Source organism: Phacochoerus africanus, chromosome 1 (assembly GCF_016906955.1).
Source record: "Phacochoerus africanus isolate WHEZ1 chromosome 1, ROS_Pafr_v1, whole genome shotgun sequence".
In the NCBI taxonomy this organism is placed as follows: domain Eukaryota; kingdom Metazoa; phylum Chordata; class Mammalia; order Artiodactyla; family Suidae; genus Phacochoerus; species Phacochoerus africanus.
In genome coordinates, this window is record NC_062544.1 from 115,015,124 (window position 1) to 115,030,243 (window position 15,120).

Consider the following 15,120-nt stretch of genomic DNA (forward strand, 5'->3'; position numbering starts at 1 on the left):
AATGGCTGTTTTCTTTCCCTGAAAGGTTTTCTCTCTGGATATTCACATTACTCACTTCCTCGGTTTCTTCAAGTGTTGGCTCAACTGTCAGTTCTCAGTGAGGTTTCACACATCCCACCTAAAGTTTTTTAACTCCTCACTTTGACTATGATACTCCTGACTGCCCACACCTAGCTCTGCTTTTTCCACAGCACATATGAGGATCTAACGTACTATACATACTTTACTATTCGTAGTGTTTATTGTTTTCCCACTAGAACAAAGATCCGTGGGACTAAGGATACTTGTCTGTTTTATTTACTATTGAGTCTTCAGAGCCTGGCAAATAGCAGGTGTGTAATTACTAACTGATAAACAAATACAATGAGGAAACTGAAGCTCAGAGAGCTAAATCATTTGCCAAAGGACATTAAACTGGCAGGGCTGGGACTTAAACCAAAATCTTTTGGAACTAACTACTGTCCTTAACTACTACTGTCTACTGTCCAGCTCATCCCCTGACTCCTTTATTGTTAGTCTGTGCTATCCAACCATACTTTCTTTCATTTACTTGTTCATCAAATATTTGAGCCTTATACACTATGCTTTGAGCAGGGACTGTAAAGATTTATGTTGCCTTTTTGCTCAAAAACAGAGGGTCTCTAACTCTTAGGGCATTTAAAGTCTGGTATGGAAGCCTGATAGTATTTGACATGTGTTCTGAGAATGTGCAACAGGGAGACCCAACCCAGTTTGCAGGAGCTATTTCAAATTTATGCTTAAGGAGTTCAACATATGAAACAGGCAGGGAGATTTCTGGGTTGAGAGTTCAGCAAATGGTAGGGAAAAAAAAGAAGGGGGAGGCTCATGGCAGGAATTTAAAGAGGGAAATGTAAGTGTGGCTGAATAAGTAAGTAGGGACAGTGTGGTGTGAGAGGAAGTTGAAGTTGCCAAGGGAGGGACTTTTGTCTTCATCCTCAAGAGTGATGAATTTTTACTAGCTCCAGCTTTCTCAGACCCAACCTCATCCCCTCTACCTCAATAACACTCACCTGCCCACACGAGGGCGCACCAGGCCATGGGACTTGATGAAGACACAGTCACCAACCTTCAACCACATGTCATTATAACGGAGCTGCTCAAAGTAGTGGCAACCTGGCTCACCGTTTGACATTTCCACAGGGACATCTTCTTTCTCCTGTGACAAAGGAAACTGGTTGAAGATAGGCAGCTGACCATGAAGGAGTAGTCAGAGAAGGTCAGATGAGAAAGCAAACTTGTCTTAAGTTCAACTTAAAAGAAAAAATAACCAGGAGTTCCCGTCGTGGCGCAGTGGTTAACGAATCGGACTAAGAACCATGAGGTTGCGGGTTCGGTCCCTGGCCTTGCTCAGTGGGTTAAAGGATCTGGCGTTGCCGTGAGCTGTGGTGTAGGTTGCAGACGCGGCTCAGATCCCACGTTGCTGTGGCTCTGGCGTAGGCTGGTGGCTACAGCTCCGATTGGACCCCTAGCCTGGGAACCTCCATATGCCGCAGGAGTGGTCCAAGAAATGGCAAAAAGACAAAAAAAAAGAAAAAAAAAATAACCACACACAGAAGGAAACCAAAAGAACAGGTTGCTGAAACCACCTGTTTCAGCACCTAAGTTTTATCTTTTATTTTATTCTTTCTTTCTTTCTTTTTCTTTTTTTTTTTTTTGGTCTTTTTGCCATTTCTTGGGCTGCTCCCGCAGCATATGGAGGTTCCCAGGCTAGGGGTCTAATCAGAGCTGTAGCTGCTAGCCTACGCCAGAGCCACAGCAACGTGGGACCCGAGCTGAGTCTGCGACCTACACCACAGCTCACAGAAAGGGCAGACCCTTAACCCACCAAGTGAGGCCAGGGATTACACCCATGTCCTCATGGATACTAGTCAGATTGTTTCCGCGGAGCCATGGTGGGAACTCCGCCAGTATCTAGCTAAATTTCTAGTTAGTTTTCATAAAAAATGTTACTCCAAGGTCCTTTTATTCCTCTCTCCTTCCCTCCCCCATTCTCAGAGCCTTCAGCAAAAAACCAAAACCAAAAAACTTATCAGCTTTCAGAAACAGCCGCATTTCATTGTTATAAGGTGTATGGAGCAAATTCAACAAAAGCTGCCTCTTTACCACATTGACTGAGCTCTCAATTTCTTAATATTAACAACTGGTAGATTTAAAATTTTTATCATTTTGATATATTCCAACATGGAAAGGACAAACCCATATATTCTGTTTTTGAATAAATTATATAGAGTCTGTCACCTACTGGCTGCTGGGACATTGGGTAAATTACTTGACCTCTTATGCCTTAGGTTCATTATCTGTAAAATGAAGACAGTGTGCCCACCAGATGAAGTTGTTACAATTGTTAACACAATTCATGTTAAAAATATAGTATTGCTGGGCTCATGAAAAGCACTTAACATTCATTACTGTTGTTTTATATAGTCTTGGGGAAAAAAAGGAAAAGAAAAATAAATACATTTCTGACTAATGGAAATAAGAAACACAATTTACTGGGAATCTAGCAGATGATGAGCACAGCATTAGGTGTTTTATTACCCCTAAAACATATAAAAAGCTGAGGAAACTCCAGAAGCCTCAAATTTTCTACTGCATCTCACTGACCAAGAATATCTGAAACTTCAAACTTAAAAAAAACTCCTTTAGAATGCTCAAATAATTTAATGTTTAGAATTTTTTTTTTTAATGGCTGCACCCATAGCATATGGTTGTTTCTGGGCTAGAGACTGAATTCAAGCTGCAGCTGTGACCTGCCACAATTGCAGCAACGTCAGATTCTTAACCTACTGTGACACAGCAGCAACTCCAAAGTTTTCATCTTTATGACTTCAAATGTGATGCTGAAATGCTCTTTTTGGGAAATTTTTAATAGTAAGAGCAGTCCCACACATACGCTGGGTGAGGGGCACTTGAAGGAATGGAAGCCATAATAAGCTCTGAGATTAAGAACACTTTTTTGCAGGGGTGCCACAGTGTGCAGTGGCTTAATGTGGGATCTCAGTTCCCAGACCAGGGATTGACTCCAGGCTGCAGAGCGGAAAGCCCTGAATCTTCCCAAAAGACCACCAGGGAACTCCCAAGAATATTTTAGGAGTGGGTTCTGTTCTAGTTATTCTTTTATTTAGAAAGAACTTACTTTTTTTAAAATTCTTTTAAAGAGCCCTTGGCATGACACGTTTTGGCCATGCAATATTAAGATAAAGATATGAGACTAAAAAAGGTAACTAATAGAGAGGGTCCTAGGGACTTAGGAATGCTAATAACAATGATAATAAGAAAACTAAGTTAATTCCCACATGACTTCCCCTGATATTTCTTTTAAAACTAATGTCTCTATGATTCCTAGACATACTGGTAAAATGTAAAAAATATCATGCTCTTTCTAAGCTCCTTTTCTCTTATAACACTATTAGGACACTGAAATAGGTATTTTTTTCCCTAAGATATTAAAAATTCATTTTTTCCAGTTTTTACATTAACAATTTAAAAACTTTTTTCCCTATATAAAGAGTACATTCGCTGGAAATAATTCAAACATTAGAGTATATAAAATTGAAAAAACAAATATTCTTTGATCCAATCCCAGAGATAACCACATAGTTTAATAGCTTTCTATGTTGTTTATAGACTCATATATATAAACATACATTTTTGGCTGTTTGGAGTAATGTTGAAACCACATCTCATTCTGTAACCTGTTAACTCCTTTTCTGGCTGCACAGTTTGCATTATATGGATGTATGACAACTTAATTCCTATTCATAGGTATTTGGATTTGGATTTAGTCTAGGGTTTGCTTTTATAAACAACACTGATGTTACCCTTTGGTGTTATCTTTTTTTTTTTTGGCTGTGCCTGCAACATATGGAAGTTCCTGGGGCAGGGATCAAACATGAGCCACAGCAGTGACAATGCTTGACCCTTAACCCACTAAGCCACCAGAGACCTCCTGGTGTATCTATTGGAGCATATCCCCTACCAGTGATGGGAAATGAAAATGTGATGCTCTACACTCACACCAGGCTGCATCACTACCAGTCTTCGGAACTCTTGTCCCCAGTTTGTTGGGCATTTTAAAAACTATTAGATTAACACACTTTCCTATGTTTTTTGAATCATCTTCTAAAAATGATTTGGTCCCCCGCCCATTTTTCTAGTATATTTTCCCTAGAGTTTTGTCTTTTTTTTTTTTAGGGCTGCACCCAAGGCATGTAGAAGTTCCTAGGCTAGGGGTCGAATAGGAGCTATAGCCACATAGGATCTGCGCCATGTCTTCAACCTACACCATAGCTCACAACAACACCGGATTCTTAACCCACTGAGGGAGGCCAAGGATTGAACCCGAAAACCTTATGGTTCCTAGCTGGGTTCATTAACCACTGAGCCATGACAGGAACTCCTCCAAGAGCTCTTTATATAGTAGTATAAAATAGTAGTCCTTAGACTGTTTTATTAAACTAATTGATACTGTCAATTGTAAATAAGTAATTTTTTTCTTATGGCTACTGTACTTTATATTATGCATATAAAGAATCTAAGCTTATAAATGAGTAAAAGATTAGAGATAAATTAATAGTAAGTATACTTATGTTAGCAACTTATGTTTCTTTTTTTAATGTTTTTATCTTATTTATTTTGGAATATGAAATGAGGGAAAGTTCAGGTGGCTTATTTTCTTTTTTTTAAAATGGCTATCAGTTTTTTTCAATATCATGATTCCATCTTCCTTGCTGATTTAAAGTACTAACTTTATACAAAATTTCACTTATTTTATAAAATAAGTGAGTCATGGAGTTTCCCCTGTGGTGCAATGGAGTTGGTGGCATTGCTGAAGTGGTGGGACACAGATTTGATCCCTGGCCTGGAACAGTGAGTTAAAGATCTGGTGTTGCCGCAGTTGTGGCTTAGGTTGCAACTGTGGCTAGGACCTGATCTCTGGCCTGGAAACTCCATATGCTGTGGGTGGCCAAAAAGAAAAAAAAGAAAAAAGCAAGAAAGAAAAAAAGAAGTTAAAAAATATATAAATGAGTCACAAGTATGAAATGTACTGTGTGAGGTATAGTTAATAATTATATAATATCTTTGTATGGTGACAGATGACAACTAGACCTATCTTGTCATCATTTTGAAATGTAGAGAAATACTGATTCACTATGTCGTACAGCAGGAATTAACACAGTATTGCAGGTCAATTACACTTCAAAAACCACAAAGTCAGGAGTTCCCGTCGTGGCGCAGTGGTTAACGAATCCGACTAGGAACCATGAGGTTGCGGGTTCGGTCCCTGCCCTTGCTCAGTGGGTTAACGATCCGGCGTTGCCGTGAGCTGTAGTGTAGGTTGCAGACGTGGCTCAGATCCCATGTTGCTGTGGCTCTGGCGTAGGCCGGTGGCTACAGCTCCGATTGGACCCCTAGCCTGGGAACCTCCACATGCCGCAGGGGCGGCCCAAGAAATCGCAAAAAGACAAAAAAACAAAACAAAACAAAACAAAACAAACCCTACAAAGTCAGAAAAAGAGTTAAGATTTGTGGTTACCAGAGGCAGGGAGTAGGGGGAGAGGGAACTGGATGAAGGCAGTCAAAAGTACAAACTTCCAGTTGAAAAATAAATAAATAATAGCAAGACAATGTACAACATGATAAATATAATTAACACTGCTGGATATTATGTATGAAAGAGCAAGTACTAACAGTTCTCGTGATAAGGAAAAAAGTTTGTTTCTATTTCTTTAATATTGTATCTACAATAGATGACGGATGTTCATCAAACTGTGGTAATCATTTCATGATGTATGTATGTGAAATCACTATGTTGTATACCTTAAACTCATACATTGCTATATGTCAATTATATCTCAATAAAACTGGAAGGAAAACAAAAAGAAAAAGGCCATTGTGGGACAACAGGGGAAATATGAATGAGGTCTCTAGATTAATAATTAGTATTAATGTTAATGTTCTGGTTCAGATTCTTATACGATATTAATGTTAGCAGAAGCTGAATGAAGAATATAAGGAATGTCTTTGTACAATCTTTGTTAAGCACTTTGCACATGTGTTAATTCTAAAATCATTCCAGGAGTTCCCATCATGGCTCAGTAGTTAATGAATCTGACTAGGAACCAAGAGGTTACAGGTTCGATCCCTGGCCTCACTCAGTGGGTAAAGGATCTGGTGTTGCTGTGGCTGTGGTGTAGGCCAGTGGCTACAGCTCCAATTAGACCCCTAGCCTGGGAACATCCATATGCTGCGGGTGCAACCCTAGAAAAGACAAAAAAAAAAGAAAGAAAGAAAGAAAGAAAGTCATTCCAAAATAAAAGTTAAAATAAAATATTTAAGAAGCCGGTGTGGTGTGGTAGTTTAATCATTTGGCTGGTCTCTGTGGCACTGCTGGTTTAATCACAAGCTGGGTCCAGTGAGTTATGGATCCAGTGATGCTGGTATAGGTTGCAGATGTGGCTCAGATTTGATCCCTGACCTGGGAATTTCAATTCGCTGCAGGTGTGGCCAAAAAAAGGTGAAGGGAGTAAAACCACAACGAATGAATAAATTATTATCTTTATATTCTGGCTTTAACTGTTATATGCCTATTCCCTCCACTGACCGATCCCGAGCTAATATCTTTTTTTTTTTTTTTTTAAAGCCTCCAGGTTTTAACTAACCATTATTTATTTATGTAGTCATTTTAGGGCCACACCCGCAGCATATGGAGGTTCTCAGGCTATGGGTCGAATCAGAGCTACAGCCATTGGCCTACACCATAGCCACAGCAATGTGGGATCAGAGCCATGTCTGTGACCTACACCACAGCTCACGGCAATGCTGGATCTTTAACCCACTGAGTGAGGCGAGGGATCCAACCTGCGTCCTGATGGATACTAGTCAGATTCATTTCCCCCGAGTCACAACAGGAACTCCTCTCTTTTTAAATGTAGTTTTGTAAAAATGTAAAACTATTTGGCAGGGCAAAGCACTCTTGACTATTCTTTCAGTTTTTCTACTTTATTTTGATGATTGTCATCAATTTATTCTTCTTAAGAATGCTAGAATAATTTTGTCAAGTTCCAAAACAATTTATTCAAGTCTTTTATGTCCTTCAGTAGACTGTTTTTCTTTCCACAAGTTCCATATATTTCTTTTAAGATAATTTCTCTTCCTTCCTTCCTCCCTCTGTTTCTTTCTTTCTATTGCTGCAATGTCAGCATACAGAAGTTTCCAGACCAAGGACTGAACCTGAGTTGCGCCTATGACCTACACCACGGGTAGGGCAACTCCAGATCCTTTAACCCACGTGCCAGGCCAGGGATCAAACTCATGCTGCCACAGCAACATGAGCCACTGCAGTTTGATTCTTAAACTGTGCCACACTGGGAACACCAAAATAAGTTTTCTTTCTTTTTTTCTTTTTAGAGCCACACCTACAGCATATGGGAATTCCTGGACCACTGTCTAAATTGGAGCTGTAAATACCCATGTCACAGTCGCAGCAACACCAGACCCAAGTTGCATCTGCAAACCAAGCTGCACCTTTGGCAATGCAGGATCTTTAATCCACTGAGAGAGGCCAGGGATTGAACCGCCATCTTCACAGAGACAATACTGGGTTCTTACTCCACTAAGCCACAAGAGGTACTTCCAAAATAATTTCTTCAGAATTTTCATCATGGCTCAGTATTAATGAACCCAACTGGTATCCATGAAGATGCAGGTTTGATCCCTGGCCTTGCTCAGTGGGTTTAGGATCCAGCATTGCTGGGAGCTGTGGTGTAGGTTGCAGACACGGCTGTGGTATAGGCCAGAGCAGCTACAGCTCTGATTTGACCCCTAGCCTGGGAACTTCCATATGCTGCCGGTGCAGCCCTTAAAAAAAAAAAAGCAAACAAAACAACACCACAACCACAGCAATGCCAGATCTGAGCCACATCTATGACCTAAGCTGGAGCCTGGGCAACACCGGATCTTTAACCCACTGAGCGAGGCCAGGGATCGAACCTGCATTCTCATGGGTATTAGGTTCTTAACCCGCTGAGCCACAAAGGGGACTCCCTTAATTTTTTTTTCAGTCATGTGAATTGGATATTTTCTTCATTATGATTTTGCTAACAGTTGTTAAAGTGTATTCAATATTTTCACTTTATTTTCAAAAGTCATGAATTATTGTATTTATATAATAAAGCTATTGACATATAGTTTTCAAATATCTACTTGTTGAATTCTCAGTTTCAAAAATTTTTGTTGGAGTTCCAGTCGTGGCTCAGTGGAAACAAATCCGACTAGGAACCATGAGGTTGCGGGTTCAATCTCTGGCCTTGCTCAGTGTATTAAGGATCCGGCATTGCTGTGAGCTGTGGTGTAGATCACAGATGCAGCTCGGATCTAGCATTCCTGTGGCTCTGGCGTAGGCCGGCAGCTACAGCTCCAATTAGACCCCTAGCCTGAGAATCTCCATATGCCGCAGGTGCGGCCCTCAAAAGACAAAAAGACCAAAATAATTTTTTTGGGGGGGCTAATTTCTCCCCCAATTATCTTCAAAAAAATAATTCTGGGGAGTTCTCTATGTGGCTCAGCGGAAAACGAACCCAACTAGTATCCATGAGGACAAAGGTTCAATCCCTGGCCTCACTCAGTGGGTTAAGGATCCAGCATTGCCTCGAGCTGTGGTGGAAGTTATAGACGAGGCTTGGATCCAGCCTTGCTGTGACAGTGGTGTAGGCCAGCAGCTGTAGTTCTGATCTGACCCCTAGCCTGGGAACTTCCATATGCCACAGGTGCAGTCCTAAAAATAAAAGAAAAAAAAAAAATTTTGCCTCTCATTGTCAATTATTTTTACTACTTTTGTCTAGCTACATTGGCTATTTTCAGGAAAATATAGAAAATGGTATAGCAAGCACCTCTGTCATGTGTATAACTCTAAAAGGAATTTCTCCCACAGGTATTAGGCTTGAGATATGACAATAATTTTAAAAAAATCACTTTGAGGAAATACCCATTTAAAGATTTAAATCAATCAATACAGGTACTATACCTTATCAAATAATTTCTTTGATCTTATATCTAATAATGTAATAAAGTATATTACTGAATTTTCCTAATTTTGAACAATCCTTGCATTCTTAGAATGAACTACACCCCTACTTGGTCATGTTGTTCTCAAATAACTAACCTGATCTCACTTATAGGAATACATTTTCCCTAAGTATTTTTGTATCAATATTCATGAAGTGAGACTGAACTGTAGTTTCCTGTTTTTATTTTGCCAGGTTTTGGAATCAACATTATCCTGGCTTTGTAAAGCAAACTGGGAAATTTTCTTTGTTACCTATGCTCAGTAATAATTTACAAGGTTAAAAGAATTCACCTAGGAGTTCCCGTCATGGCTCAGTGGTTAACAAATCTGACTAGGAACCATGAGGTTGCGGGTTCGATCCCTGGCCTTGCTCAGTGGGTTAAGGATCCGGGGTTGCCGTGAGCTATGGTGTAGGTTGCAGATGCAGCTTGGATCCTGAATTGCTGTGGCCCTGGTGTAGGCTGGTGGCTACAGCTCTGATTAGATCCCTAGCCTGGGAATCTCCACATTCTGCAGGTGCAGCCCAAGAAAAAGACAAAAAAAAAAAAAAAAGGAATTCACCTATGGAATGATCTGACCTGAGCATTCTTTGGGGTGAGATCTTTGACATTAAAAAAAAATTTCTTGGGAGTTCTCAGTGGGTTATAAACCTGACTAGGATATGAGAACTCGGGTTCAACCCCTGGCCTCACTCAATGGGTTAAGAATCTGATGTTGCTGTGAGCTGTGGTGTAGGCTGCAGATGTGGCTTGGATCCCAAATTGCTGTGGCTATGGAGTATGCTCGAAGTTGAAGCTACTATTCAACCCCTAGCCTGGGAACTTCTCTATGCCATGGATGCAGCCCCAAAAAGGAAAAAAAAAGAAAATTCTTTAGGTGGTTGTCTACTTACATGTGTTATGTATCTTCTTGATTACACTTTGGTAATTTGCATTATCCTAGAAAATTATTCATTCATCCAGATTTTCAAATTTATTAACAGCAATGTACAAGTCCTTAAATTTTTTTCACATTTTGTATTCTGAGTTTAATTTCCCTTATTTCTCCTTTATTAGGATAGTTGGTAGTTTATCTCATTGGACTTGTCAAAGTCTCCTTCTCATTTCTATTGTTTTATTTGCCTTTTTTTTTTAAGGGCTGCACCCGCAGCATATGGAAGTTTCCAGGATAGGGGTTGAATCAGCTGTAGCTGCCGGCCTACACCACGGCCACAGCAATCTCAGATGCAAGCTGTATCTGTGACCTATACCACAGCTCAACACTGGATCCTTAACCCACACAGCCAGGCCAGGGACTGAATCTGCATCCTCATGGACATTGGTCAGATTCATTTCTGCTGAACCATGACGGGAACTCCCTATTGTTCTGTTTTCTAAATATTAATTTCTTTCCTTCATAGTTCCCTAAGAAGAAATATTTGGCTTAGGTTTTATATTGCTGTTCTTTTTCTAATTCTGAATTTGAAAACTTTATTCATTTATTTTTAGGAATAGATTTTTTGCAATGTAAAATTCTTTTCTGTGTGGCTATTGGCTACATACCTTTTCCAAGTTAAAACTGTCTTCAGTTCGACTGTCTTCTGAGTTGTCGGTGTTCTTCTCATCATCCCCTTTATCAGCATTTGCAAATACAGAGGCCACTCGGACCACAGGCAAGGGGACATCCCGAGGGACAAACCTAACTGAGCTGATGGGCATGGTCCATAGTTTAATTTTCTTAAAAGATTTGGTTTTAGCAGAATACCGTGATTCACAGACAAAAACATCCTCATCTCGAAAGTTTTCTGGGCATAATTTAAAGTATTCCTGGTGGATATAAGAATAAAATCGATTAGGTGAATTTAATTTTCTGAAACCAATCAAAAAACACCAACCAAGCAAAAAAATAAAAGCCAAAGTGTTAAGACTTTGTGACAGTTAACAACAATGGTAAACTGTGGAGCTTCCATTGTGGCTCAGCAGTAACAAACCCAACCAGTATCCATGAGAATGCAGGTTCGATCCCTGGCCTCACTCCATGGGTTAGGATCTGGCATTGACATGAGCTGTGGTGTAGGCTGCAGACATAGCTTGGATCCTGTGTTGCTGTAGCTGTGGTGCAGGCCAGCAGGTACAGCTCCGATTTGAACCCTAGCCCGGGAACTTTCATATGCTGCAGGTGCGGCCTTAAAAAGCAACAAATAAATTAATTAATTAAATAAAAAACGACAGTGACAATTTATAAGTGGTCCTTCAGAAACTGTCAGCCTTAAAAATTTGTCTGGCAATATAAAAAAAATTAAGCTAACTTCATATAGCTATACACTGTAGGCAGCAAATGGTCTTTCATCATTATGTACAGGTTGATATATCCCCAAATCTTTATATAAAGCCACAGAGACACAGCTTAAAATTCAAACAGTTTAAAACAGAGCCACCGATTTTGTAAATATTGATTTTTTGTGTGTTTATGAATTTTATTCCCATGGGATAATTTATTCTTTTAGGACTGATAAATTTCTTACCTTGACAAACATGACCACACATTTCCCTAGAATTTTACTAACAGGAACTTTATTGTAATAGTCACTTTTAAAAACTTCTTTTTCTAGAAATTTTCGTGTAGCCAGATGGAATGTTTCATTTGGCCGATAGAACCAACAGCCATACAACCATTTTTCACCTTAAGAACAAAAGAGAGAGAGAATTACCATTAACAAAAATCAAACATTCTTTGCAAAATGAGCAAATACTCCACTCTGCCACGGCCTGAACCTAGCAATATGCTTCTTAGGCCACAATTCCTTAAATATGATTATCTTAGCAGAAACAATACTTGATTGATTGATTGACTGTCTTTTTTGTCTTCTTAGGGCTGCACCCACACTGTGGCATATGGAAGTTCCCAGGCTTGGGGCCAGTCTACACCACAGGCACAGCAACTCCAGATACAAGCTGTGTCTGTGACCTACATCACAGCTCACTGCCAGATCCTTAATCCACTGAGCAAGGCCAAGGATTGAACTGGTGTCCTCATGGATATCTGTCAGGTTCATTACTGCAGAGCCATGATGGGAATTCCAGAAACAATACTTTAAAATTATGAAGTGTAATGAGTCCTAAAAAATGCTACTTTCCCCCTCATATTAAAAGATGTATAATACAAAGAATGAAGAAGGTAATGAGATCTGCTCTACTCTGCTGGTCAGGACATACCTAAAGCTGTGTGCTTTAAATAATGATTATTAGATATATTAAAGGACATATTTAGCCCTTCGATAAAGAAATACAAAGGAATTTTACAGGATAAACAGCTGAAACAATCACACAGTATGGATCACATTTCTGCCTGCTTTTGCCTTAACTCCTATTTATGTCTCAAGTTAAAGGCAACCGTTCTAGGAAACCTTTTTGAAATAAAATTCTAAGCCAAGGCACATGTCTATTATAATTTCTTTCTTATTTATGATTTAATGTGTTTACATATGTTTTTTATATTATTATTATAGTTGATTTATAATGTACTGCCAATTTCTGCTGTACAGCAAAGTGACTCAGTCATAAATACACACACACACACATTCTTTTTTAAAATATTATTCTCCATCATGGTCTATCCCAGGAGACTGGATAGTTCTTTGTGCTAGACAGTATATTTATGATTTTGCCAAGGGTAAAACATAAGCCTTTTGTTCCTCTGACTATCTGACATCTTACAGAGTTTGGCTCACGGCATATTTTTAATAAATATTAGTTCAATGAGTGAATCTCAACTAGGCTTCAAGAAGCTGCATTCCTTTTGATTCAACTGTGTCCCTGCCCAACAGTGCTCTAGCCTATGTCTCTCATAATGGGTACTAATTGTATTTACTGACACAGTGTAGAACAACTAGTGTTGTAAGACATAAAACCTCTGAGTTACTATTTTCTTCCCTGAGGACAAGGAGGAGTAAACTAACCACCTCTCAGCATCTCCTCTTCAATTTAAAAAGAACTTACAAAAACAAAACAAAACAAAAAACAAACTTACCAGCAGAATCCTCCCACAGTCTCTCAATACAGACTATATGTGGTTGTAGATTGGCCTCTGCAGGCTCCACATAGACATAATCTCCAACATGGTACATGCTGTTCTTAAAGCTGCAGTCCTGGCTATATGTACGATGTAAGCCTGAGAGGCCAGCAGCTCCTGAGGAATCTTCACTCTTTTCAGCTTCTTAGGTTAAAAAGGGTAAAATATTCTCATGAAGGGATGCCGGAATCAGATGCAAGATTCAACAACACATACTAAAACATTTAATTCTTTCCTAGATATTCAAAGGCAGGATCCAGGGCAAAGAGTACCACATCCTTATTCCCAATAGGCTCTACTCAAAACTCGTTTGAATTACAACCAATGGTCATTAATTTAAATAAATACATAAAGGATCTACAGAATAAAAACAATCAATAATATATGCCCAATACAGTCATTCTAGATGATACAAAAAGTTATGATAAAGAAGAAAATAGGTCACTCATAAATCATGTAATCCTAGAAGTAATTTCTTTTTCTTTTTTTGTCTTTTAGGGCTGCACCCATAGCACATGGAGGTTCCCAGGCTAGGGGTCTAATTGGAGCTGTAGCCACCGGCCTACACCACAGCCACAGCAATGCCGGATCCGAGCCGCATCTGCGACCTACACCATAGCTCACGGCAACCCTGGATCCTTAACCCACTGATCGAGGCCAGGGATTGAACCCGCAACCTCATGGTTCCTAGTTGGATTCATCAACCACTGAGCCATGATGGGAACTCCATATATATATATTTTTTTTTTCCTAGAAGTAATTTCATGTACTTTCTCTCCATCTTAATGCCTCTAAATTTTTTTCCTCTAACAGTTATTACATGGTTATGTCACAAGGAATGGAATTATTTATTTATGGCCACACCTACAGCGTATGAAAGTTCCCAGGCTAGGGGTTGAACTGGAGCTCATGAAGCTGTGACTGCCAGCATACACTACAGCCAGAGCAACACTGGATCCAAACTACATCTGCAACCTACATCACAACACTAGATCCTTAACCCATTGAGCAAGGCCTGGGGCCAAAGCCACATCCTCACAGTTCTTAACCTGCTGAGCCAAAATGGGAACTCCAGAATCTTAGAATTGATGGGATATGAAATACATATTTCATACAACATATTGTAAACCACATATGCATACATTTAATATATCACACATATTTCCCAAAATTTAATACATTCCAGCAAGATTTTTTTTCCTTTTGGCTGCCCCACAGCGTATGCAGCTCCCAGGCCAGGGATGAGATCGGAGCCACAACCGTGACCTAGGCAGCACCTGTGGCAACACCAGCTCTTTAACCCACTGTGCTGGGTTGGTGATTGAACCTGCTTCCTAACACTCCTAAGATGCTGCTGATCCAGTTGTGTTGCAGTGGGAGCTCCTCCAGCAAGATTTTCATTTTTGTTAAACAAGACTTGAATGGTTCCATACAAGTCATCATTTGTAAACAAACACTTCCTTAGGATAATATTCCATAAATCAAAAAGGTAGAAGTAAACATGTTTTTAAAACACATATTCTAAACTGAATCCCCAAAATCTATACCAATTTAAGTCATTCAGTTTAGCTACAAGAGGGGGAGCCTGTTTCTCCATTCATTCTCTAATACTGGTATTAGAATTTTTTTAAAAAGTTTTGCTGGGAATTCTCTGATGGTATAGTCGTTAGGACTCTGTGCTTTCACTTCTGTGGGCCGGTGAAGTTCAATCTTGGTCTGGGAACTGAGATCTCATATCAAACTCCTGCATGCCATGGCCAAAAGAATAAAATTAAATTTAAAAAAATTAAACGTTTTACCAATTTAGGTGGAAAATGTTATCTAGTAGTTGACTAGTCAAATGAATCCCTGTGACAAATGAGGTAGACTCACGAGGTTCTTGAGAATTTTATACTGGCAAGAATACTGGCAATTTGCCTGAAAGGGACAGAAGGAATACAAAATGAAAAAAGGCTGCTAAAGCCTCAAAATTCTAGACAGAA

The 15,120-nt window shown here is 39.5% G+C and overlaps 1 protein-coding gene across 16 annotated transcripts in view; it reads right to left on the reverse strand.

Moving 5' to 3' along the window:
• Window positions 1-15,120, reverse strand: part of PBRM1 (polybromo 1) — a 128,872-nt gene that overhangs the window by 25,756 nt on the left and 87,996 nt on the right. For all 16 annotated transcript variants that reach the window (XM_047776411.1, XM_047776354.1, XM_047776372.1 and 13 more), the window contains 4 exons: window positions 13,097-13,282; window positions 11,592-11,749; window positions 10,630-10,893; window positions 1,032-1,177 (listed from right to left, as the gene is read on the reverse strand). In XM_047776411.1, coding sequence (XP_047632367.1) covers window positions 1,032-1,177; window positions 10,630-10,893; window positions 11,592-11,749; window positions 13,097-13,282 — 754 coding nt within the window. The remainder of the gene's footprint in view (window positions 1-1,031; window positions 1,178-10,629; window positions 10,894-11,591; window positions 11,750-13,096; window positions 13,283-15,120) is intronic.